This window comes from Poecilia reticulata, chromosome 21 (assembly GCF_904066995.2).
Source record: "Poecilia reticulata chromosome 21, P_reticulata-male-v2, whole genome shotgun sequence".
In the NCBI taxonomy this organism is placed as follows: Eukaryota; Metazoa; Chordata; class Actinopteri; order Cyprinodontiformes; family Poeciliidae; genus Poecilia; species Poecilia reticulata.
Window position 1 is genome coordinate 16776587 of NC_088850.1, and position 9809 is coordinate 16786395.

General features: G+C 42.1%; 1 protein-coding gene across 3 annotated transcripts in view; it reads right to left on the reverse strand.

Moving 5' to 3' along the window:
- entpd5b (ectonucleoside triphosphate diphosphohydrolase 5b) overlaps positions 1-9809 on the reverse strand; it is a 29371-nt gene that overhangs the window by 1191 nt on the left and 18371 nt on the right. Inside the window, exons 1-13 of one of the 3 annotated variants that reach the window (XM_008398366.3) lie at positions 8730-9033; positions 5812-6032; positions 5466-5545; positions 4611-4754; positions 4165-4240; positions 3740-3775; positions 2748-2836; positions 2580-2662; positions 2286-2347; positions 1920-2021; positions 837-980; positions 487-543; positions 186-301 (exon numbers count right to left, since the gene is read on the reverse strand). In XM_008398366.3, coding sequence (XP_008396588.2) covers positions 186-301; positions 487-543; positions 837-980; positions 1920-2021; positions 2286-2347; positions 2580-2662; positions 2748-2836; positions 3740-3775; positions 4165-4240; positions 4611-4754; positions 5466-5545; positions 5812-6025 — 1203 coding nt within the window. In that variant the 5' untranslated portion in view covers positions 6026-6032; positions 8730-9033. Of the gene's footprint in view, positions 1-185; positions 302-486; positions 544-836; positions 981-1919; positions 2022-2285; positions 2348-2579; positions 2663-2747; positions 2837-3739; positions 3776-4164; positions 4241-4610; positions 4755-5465; positions 5546-5811; positions 6033-6156; positions 6375-8729; positions 9034-9809 lie in introns of those variants that run through there. The other 2 variants (XM_081602577.1, XM_081602578.1) reach the window with 2 other exon arrangements.

Below are 9809 nucleotides of genomic sequence, written 5' to 3' on the forward strand. Positions count from 1 at the left end.
ATTTTCAGGCTCTGATCAATAATTCAAGTTAATTAGTTGGATTGGGCCCTGAACAGGTCTGGTTGGATTTGTTTTACACCCAAATCTAAACTATGCTCAACTAAAACACCAACTAAATTCACAATGCTTCACCAGCCTAAAAGAGACTGTTGGGTCATAAAACAAGGCTCACGTTGCTCCCTAACCTGCAGGACGGTGCCGTCCTTGAAGCCAAATCCATCCTTCAGCAGACAAGTGATGTAGGTCAGGTCCATGCACAGGAAAGGACTGACAGCCGGGTACTCGGTCATCTTATTGCACGCTGAGCAGGAGACAAGAAACATCATCTCCGTTAGCTTGGATAATCACTCATTTGTATTCTGCTGACAGATGAGGGCAGCATTTCAGATAGAAACCACTCAGGGTCCATTGAGATGCGCGCTGTGTGTCAAGTGCAGGGAGCAGCAGATCTGTCATCGTAATGATGTATTCCTCAACCGGTCTCACCCTCTTTCGCTCTCTTCTTGAAGTCTCTGACCCGCACCGTTCCTCCTTGGACATTATCTGCGATGGGAAGAGAGGGACAAGGAGGGGATCATTATTTATTTAAAATGCCAAAACAGTAATTACAACATCTCATCTACGCGCACATTTATATAGTCCTAATAACAGAGCTGATGGCCTTTCAGTGCAGACTGGCAGCGGGACGACAATTTCTATAATAACCGCACAACTATGGCTCATCAAATCCCCTGATACAGGAGCAGATGACTCACATTTTTCAGCCTCTGTCTCGCATGCAGGCACTGTATAATTATGTAAGGTGTGGACAGGAAAGTGTGTGTGCACACACTTACTGATAAGGCCCGCATCCACAGCTCTGTCAAAGTAATAGGAGAACGCGTAGAACACGTTGCTGTCTTCGAGCTCGTGCGGCTGATGAATAATCCCCTTCACCACCTGGAGGACTTCCTGATAGCAATGCTTGTATCCCGCACGACCTGAGGGGCAAAACGGAGGCAGGCTTGCAAATGATGTATGTTCTCTTTGAACAATGTTTGCTAAAACTCTTGGAAATGTCAAGCTGGATAATGCTCAAATTTATCACACGCCCCGTTTTAGCCAGTTAAAATAATTAAGGAAAATTAAGAGCAGGATCAAAAGTTCCCGCCGACATCTTCAGTAAGAATCAACATGATGGATTCCAAAAGCTTTGGAAATGCTTTTTATAACTTATGCCTGACCTCTATCTTATGCCCTACTACTTTACTATTAATTAGGGCTGAAATGATTTGTCCAATGATTCGAGTACCTCTGTTATTAAATCATCGAGGAAAATTTATCTACCTTAAAACTTCGATAAATTATGTTTTACTGTTCATTATTTATGGTGGGTGGCGCCACAAGAATGCGCCGCGCTTAGCCTATGAGTTGTTGCTAAGCGCTAGCAGCATGACACTGAATTGTCCGGCTTTTTTTGAGATTTTGGGGGACAAATAAGTAAATAAATGTTAAATTGTGTGCGGCGATGCTTGGAATATGACAGCTTTTCTGCACTTGGAACCGCGTCATCAGGGTTTTGGAGCGAGAGAGAGATCTGATTACTCGATTAATCGTAAAAATATTCTATAGAGTACTCGATTACTAAAATATTCTTTTACAACAGCCCTACTATTAAGCCTCTCATCTGCTCAGGAGAGCGGCAGATGTCACGGTTGGACAGATTAGAAGTAGGGTGGTTGAGTGTCCCATCAGACCGTCAGTTCCCAAAACCACATAATCAAAAAAAAAAAAAAAAAAAAAACCTTGTAAAAAGAGCATGCAGGGTCAGAGGGTACAAAGCTAGCAAAAACTCCAACAGGGTCAAGGTGCCTTCAATAGGCAATTTGCTGCTATGGATTTATATAGGGATAATCTCTCACATTTCAAACCGATCTTACCATCTTGGTCTCCGCTCACTTGGTAGGTAAGACCACCGAAGCTCCAGTCGTCCCTGAACTTACTCGGCAGGCAGGAGCTTTTAAAAACCTGCCACTCCAACCCTGGGAGAGGGAGCACACACATAATTAATCTCCTCAACGGTCCAACAGCTTCACACCAGCTTATCACGGCCCGAGCCCGCTGATACCACACCGCTTCTGCAGAAGCGCTTCCCTGACTAATCTCCGGTTATAACATGAAATGTATATTAGCATGGAAACTGGAAGTACACCCTTTATCTAGATGGAGTGAAGGAAGACTCTCATGAGTCCCTGCAGCTCTGAGAGGCAAAGCGGTGACAATGAAGCTCGGTTAACCGTTTGTACCTTCTGCGCCCAGAGCACCCAGGGTGGAGAGACGGGCAGCCATTAGTCCATTTCCAAGATAACTGCAGGAAAAAAAAAGATACGAAACCAACCAAGTGGATTTAACCGGTCATTGTGAAAATTGTATTGTAGCTAAACTAGTGATTTCTGCTTGTTACCAACATCGCTTTAAGAGGGCACTAAAAGCTGCACTAATTACATCTACATCCTGCGACTAAGATATCATTTGAAGCTTTTGCATATATTGGCATTTAAAGACAGAACAAATCTCATCTGCATAATGAGATCTGTTACCTGTGAGTGTACAGCTCAAACGTTGAGTTGAGGAAATCAAATCTGGCAACATAATTGCCGTCGGGAGCGCTCTCGATCGTTTTCTGCAGCAAATTATAAATGTGATATTAAGATGGTGTCGTTTTTTTCCCCAAAGAGTCCATCAAAAGAGCAGAAAAGTAAGCCGACCCTCAGTTTGGGCAGGAACGTGATCTGTGTGGATCCTCCTCCCAAGTCCAGGATTCCCACAGTCTTTGTGGAGTGAGCGTTCAGGTGACCTGAAAAACAAAATGAATCATCTTAATCCAGCATCTGCAGCTGGGAGCAGCTAATCGCTTCCCACCTGAGATGCTATCATCAAAAGGCCGGCTTCGGCAGACGCGCACCGTCTGAGAAAACATTCTGGCTCAGCTCGGTCCGAGAAAGATCGCAGAAGTTTGCTTCAGGGAACAAACTCATCCTTGTTCTCATCGGCTTCTATTTATGGACGCCGGCGTGTAACGCAGTACGACGGCCGGTTAGGAAAACGCATGCAGTCTGGAGGAAACACAAGTCATCTACGTAACGAAATGTCAGTATTTATAGAGGTGAATGCGCCAGTCGCATTTTTCAGTCAATATTTGTGTTTATTGCACTTTTAAGTTTATCCCGATTCTCATTTTTATCATTTTGCAACAAATACCAAAAACATATTGTTAAAAAAGACTAAACACATATCGACCGTTCACATTGTGAAGTGGAGGACAAAAGACGCATCGTCATTTTGGCAATTTTTTTAAACAAATATCTGAAATCTGAAAAGTGTGGCTTACATTTATATTCAGCCCAAAACCGTGAGTGAGTGTGTTTTCGCTACAAGTACAGCTGGACGTGTTTGGGGTGGGTCTTTACCAACTATACACATTTAATACTGGAATACAGCATGATGCTGCCACCACCGTGCTTCAGCTTGGGGGTGGTGTAGTTTAGCATTGTGTATGTTGTCCAAGAAGTCAATTTAGGCTTTACCCTACTACGCCTGTGCCAAATGGCCATCTTATTGCTTTTTATTATTATCATTTTGCATTGCTTTCTTCTATATAACAATTACAGGTCACTTTGTGTCGGCCTGTTTGTTGTCGCAAGCGGACAAATTGTCAAAATGTTCAAGCTGTATAAACACTTTGATTTACAATACTTGCCTGTTAGAAAGTTCAGAGAAATCCAAGCCAGAATGCCTAGGATTGAACAAAACAGGGACATATTTAAGAAGCTGTCATTTCAGAAGACAAAAAAAAAAAAAAGCTCATTTTGAAACAAATTTGTGAAGTGCAAGCTCATGCAAGGAGAGCCGAAAATGCTGACAAACCAATTACCCGGCCGTACAACAGTCTCATAATTACTGGCTTTTAGGGCTTGAAACGACTCTGCTGAAAAACTTTTGTTGTTTTTAATGCGTCATCGCAAAAAAACATCTATAATCTTCTGTAATTTAGTTAAACGCCTTCATTAAGCGAAAGATCCTGACAGAAGATCCATCGGGCGCATTGTAAAGATGCAGACACCTTCGAAACAACAACAACAACGCAGAGGGGGGAGGAAGTGCTTGCCGGGGCAGACGCTGTACCTTCGCTCGTGCCGTTCATAATGCTGACGCTGTTGTCTGGCACCAGAAACGGGGATTCGTCAAACATGAGTTGGACCTGAGAGGGAGGAGAGGAGGGAGGCGACGTGAGGAAGAGGAAGCGGGAGCCAAATGGGCCGAACATTATCAGCTGTAATGGCAGCTCATCCAGAGGTGCCCTCCGCTGGATGGGATTAATTCATTCCCTCTGGGACAGATTATTAAAAGTATCATTCATCTTCCAAGTTGCCCCAGGGCTACCCCGTTTCCCCCCCCGCCTTATCCTTATAAACGGCAGCCTTTGACACTGAGCTTACAGCTGCGTAAATTTCCCCTGCGGCACCGACGGATAAAAACGTACCGTCCGCACAAAAAAAGGTTACAAGGCCAAACAGCCTCTCTATGTTGAGGAGCTGCTGCCAGCTTTTGCCGAGTCATTACGGTCTGACCTGGTCCAGAAGCGCCTGGGCTTTGGCTGCGGGCAGCAGGCGGAGTCCGGCCGTGGCTCGGAGGACCAGCGGCGTTCTCTTCCAGTCCAGGCGAGGAACCGTCTTCTTGGCGACCTTCAACAGCATCCTCACCGTTTCACCAGCCTGTGAGAACGGAAATATTCACCGCAGAGCAGCGGTGACCCGGGAGGATCTTTGGTGAAGTAGAGAGACTAAACGCGACAGATTTAAGTTGGGGCAAAATGCCGCAGGTTAATTTGGTAGGACGTCCTTTGTTGGGAATTAATGACATAAAAATGATGTTTTTAGCATGAATAATGAAACAGCACCATGAACTTAGACATTTTAGAGACAGAAAGATGGTGATAAGTCAGAGGTGTCAATCATTTAAAAGTACTATACACCCATCTTACAAACGGGACAATTTTAGGTAAAGAATATTGTAGTAAAGTAAAAGAATAAATAATTCATCTATACTGAATATTTTTTCATAGGCAACGGTTTGATTCTCGTCATCTTTGTCAATTCAGTCTTTGATGACATCAACTGCTCCAAATATGAAATAGCCAAACCTCTAACATGTTTCCACTTGCGTATCCACTAGTGATAGACATACTAATATGTACAAGTGACATTTTTGTATTTACTCATAAACAGCTGCATCTGTAAAAAAGCATAATCTAATTAAGCCGATGAAACCGGAGCGCAGTTCAGAGAGGTCTCCTTACTTCACACCTCATTATTTCAAATTTCTCTCCTCTTTATTATTTCCAACTCCCGGTTTTGCTTGGAGGCCATTCCTGACCTTTCACCTCGACGAAAGTGTCGCCGATCACATTCCGACGATGAACTCACCGTTTCGGGGTGGTCGGCGTACGCCGACAAACCCGGCTTTATGGAGTGGAACATCTCATTGTCCAAAACAGGCAGCAGCTCTGGAAAGGCACAACATCCACCCACATCATCAAATATGAAGCAGCTGCTAAAAGCCCTCAAATGCCTCAAACCTCTTAGCATGCATATGCATGATTTATCAGGCAAATTAAGCCCTATGTAACTTATGGCCTCTGAATTTACAGGTTTAATGAAGTATGAAAATTGAGTAGGTGCCAAACAAACTTCTATTAGTCAACCAAAACACACATTTTGGGGAAGAGCCGGAGAGAGAGGGAGAGAGAGAGAGATCTCCTCATGGTTTTACCCGAGTTGCTCTGGATGAAGGTGTAGACGTGAATGCGCGTCCCCGTGCTCCCCGCGTCGAACATCACGGCGTAGAAGATGCGGCTGTGGTTGGCCGGTCGGCTCAGGCTTGGCAGGATCCCGGACAGATCCAGGAGGGACGTCCTGAACTGGGCCTGGCTCGGCCCGGCCGCGGCGAGGAGGACCAGCAGCAGGAGCGGGCCGGACGACTTCATCTTCCCTCTGCGGCATAAGAAGAAGGAGGAGGAAGGGGGAAAGAAAAAAAATGGAGGCTGATAAGTAGATGTTCTGAACAGCAGAAAAGCAGCTGAACTGGCTGAAGACTTTGTTCCGAGGGTTAAATTACAGGTAGCGGAGGCGCGAGAAGACATCGGGTTATTTACGCCGTCGGATCCGACCACGCCTCAGGCGAAGATGATGTCCAGCCAACCAAAAGCGCTGTTTACAGTCTGTGTCGGCTCGCACGGAAAGTTTAAACACGTCGCTTAACAATCAGAGGCGGCGGCTCGCCGGGTTTCAACAATGTATCATAAAAATGTTTCAATTCCCATGGACTCCAGTCAAACACTGCTAAAATTACACGGGCGCCTCTTACGGGATTCACAATTACAGGGTTGTCTAATAATCGCTGCCAAAACCCCTCTCCCTGTACTGCTAAACCCTTCACTGAGGCGTTTGAGAGTTGAGAGGCTTTTTAGATCAATTTCCCGTGGACGGAGTCACACCGGCTGTGTGACGATAAAAATTTTACTTTAAACGGCTTTTCGGTCTATACGTTTGCTCATTAAAGCTGCATCTGCAAAATAAAAAAAACACACGGGGAAAAAAGAGCCACAACAACAATATCCAATTAAATCTGACTGACTGGGAATTACGCCATCTCGCATGTAATCACATAATTTGTCTTCTCATATTACGCCTTTCCATCCATTTTGAGCATTTAGACGAAATTACACACACGGAACGGAGACAGGGGTCTCTGCAGTTTTTTCCAAGACAAAATTTCACATTTTCACTGAAAAACGTCTCCACAGTTCTGTCGCTTTTTTATTTTTTATTTTTTTTTACAAAATTTCCATGTTGAATATGCATCCATGCTGATTCAGCTTAAAAAAAACAACAACTTAATTTTCACACGGCTGCATAAGAACTGTGAAAAATAGACAGAAATGTTTAACAATGTCTTCGCTCCAGCTGTGCAACCTCAGTCCCCTGCAAAATGTGTTGGTGTAAATTAAATATGTGGCTCCGTAGCAGCAGAACACGCTCAGCCAAAGGTCACAGACCAGAGACCACAAAGTGTGTCCAGCCTCAAATTCTTTCGCTGCGAACCGAGCCCCAGAAACGCCAGGCGCTCCAGGATTATAAATTGATCAGATTAAAAATGGTGCCCACAGTGCAATAGGAGGGTATTGGTACTGTATCCGTTTGGCCCCTTTGTTGCCGAATCACTTAACGCAGCAGCGTAGGTAAGGACGCTTTCGTTTTGGTTCTTCAATTTTAAGTCTTTCCCAGAGGTAAATGCATTTTTTTTTTTTTATGTAAATGAAAAGCACCACAAGTCAAGATATGGTTTGTCTACGTTTGCGACACCCGACTTCGACATTTCATAGTTCTCAGTCCTTCGTGCCTCTGTTGTGAATTAGCGCTATATAAATCAATCTAACTGCATTCAGTTATTATCTACAAACATTTTGTAGTTTGTAGTCACAAAAATTATAATTTTCTGTATGTCATACTATGTATAAAATCCAATCTAGAGTCCAGGTTTTACTTGTAGAGTTTCACATTCCAGGATTGTTCTGCTTACTTTATTTCTATGAAGATTATGACTGAAACTACTCGGCTGGGATCGCTAAGCTAACCTGCCAGCAAGCATGGGGGGGGGAAACCAATTTAAAAGAAAAGTGAATCTTTAAGAGGAAACATGACAATTGGATTACAAGCGACAGATATATTGAAGGCAGATTACATACACTGAGATTATAATTACAGTTTTTACAAGCTAACAACTAAAGCAGCATGAAATAACATCAATCAAGAGAGTATTAATAGCATGCTGCTGCATAGCAAATGAGAATTTTGTTTCATTGTGCACTAATATTTGCCAATGTAAAACATACATAAATGTTTATTTAAATAAATTTGCCTTAGTTATACAGTAAATTCATGAATTAATATAATTAGTAAAGTAAATGTCAGGTACCACTTGAAACAACATGAGATTGGACATAAAAAGCGTCCAGCTATAAATAAATTGTTAGCAAATAAAATATAAACTATTTTTGAAATGTGCAAGGCCACAAAACACATAGGAGTAAAAGGATCTATTTATAAAGCTGCACCTCCCTGTAAACCATTTACTTGTTTTCTTTATTTACAACGACACCATACCCTGCAGTAAAACACATTTATGTACACATCATTTAAGAAAGGTGTTATTGAGCCCATAGTTAATTTGAACACAAATTATATTAAAAGTGCAAACTTATTTTAACCCGAGTGCCCCCCTTATCGCCCGTACCCCTCTTACAAACTTCGGTCGCCTCTGTCTGTGAATATCTGTTTACAATTTAGCAAAGGTAGTTTAACGAAAACTGCCTCTAAATTACTCAAAAGAGATAGTCACAAGATAAATGTAAACGCACTGTACACCCTCAGTTTATTTACTTAACATAATTTTATTGGCTACAGCTGTAAGTAAACAGCCATGGTGGTTAGCATCCTTGCTACATTACAGAAAGCTAAAGGTTAAAGTTTGACGAGCTAACATTAGGTTGTTAGAGGTTAAATAAAACGACGGGTTTACCAAACTAAACTTTTAATCATAAACTCTTTAAAACAGTGAAATAACAAAGGGTTAGAGTCTGTAGCTAACGCGACAGAGTGGTATTTAAAGGCTAAACACTGCAGCCTCACCATGATGTCCGACTGACTCCTTCTCGCAGTGGTATAAGGAGTAGTTTGGGTTCGGTGCCGAACTCAAATCGGAACCAACTCCGGGTTCTAAGTAATAAACTCCTAAAGTCCGGATCATCAGCTTACTGAGTCTGTGATGGTTAATATTCCGCCGGAAGTAATTCCTCTCTAATCTGTCATAAACGAACAAAACATCAACATGGGATAAAGTGATTAGCTAGATATATGATAGTTTTGCACTTATGGAGAGCCATAAACGCCTCATGGTCAGGTTATGCCATCTTGTTTTGCTTATTTAATTAATATTAAATCTAAAGCGAAACAAATTCGGGACACACCTTTAGTGACATCACATGTGGCACAAAGTAGAGGGACAGTTCTTTAGCATGCTCACTTGTGTTTTTTCTTATTTGTTCTTAAAAACTACTCCTTTGATTCGGTTAGTTAACCCCCTTCACCAGTTTATAACTGTCACTTAGTTATTTATTTTTTATTTATTTTGCCATTTTAATTAATTGTGGGGCTAAATAGTTAGAAAATGTTCAAAATTTGTGTGCAATTTAGTTTGGTTCTGATCTCCGTTTGGGTCAGTTGAGTCCTATAAAATATGTGAAATCAGAAACTTTGTTCAAACCAAAAAACCTACTCAAATAATTTACTCATTGCCTTTTTACTAATATCTGACCAACTGGATTTTTTGTGCCTCTTGTGATGTCATTGGCCCAGATACAGTCAAATCGGGATTAGCCGTTTCTCTTTTCTTCAGAGGTCCTTTTAAAAACTTTTTAAGTTTTTGTACTTCTGCAGTGGGAATCCATACCTCATTACCCAGCTATGTTTTATTACCAATGTACAATATTTATTTTAAAAAACAGCACTAGATGGTACCTTTAAATCATAATCATCCGGATCGTCAGCTTGGTCATTCCTTGGTAGTTAATTTTACTCCAGAAATAATTTCCATCTATTTATAATTCATAAACTGCTGAAACAGGAGTGTGCAACATTGGTGTGCATTACAGCATGGTTCAGAAGAACAAGTAAAGCACAATAGTGCACAGAAATCAATGTTCACTCCAC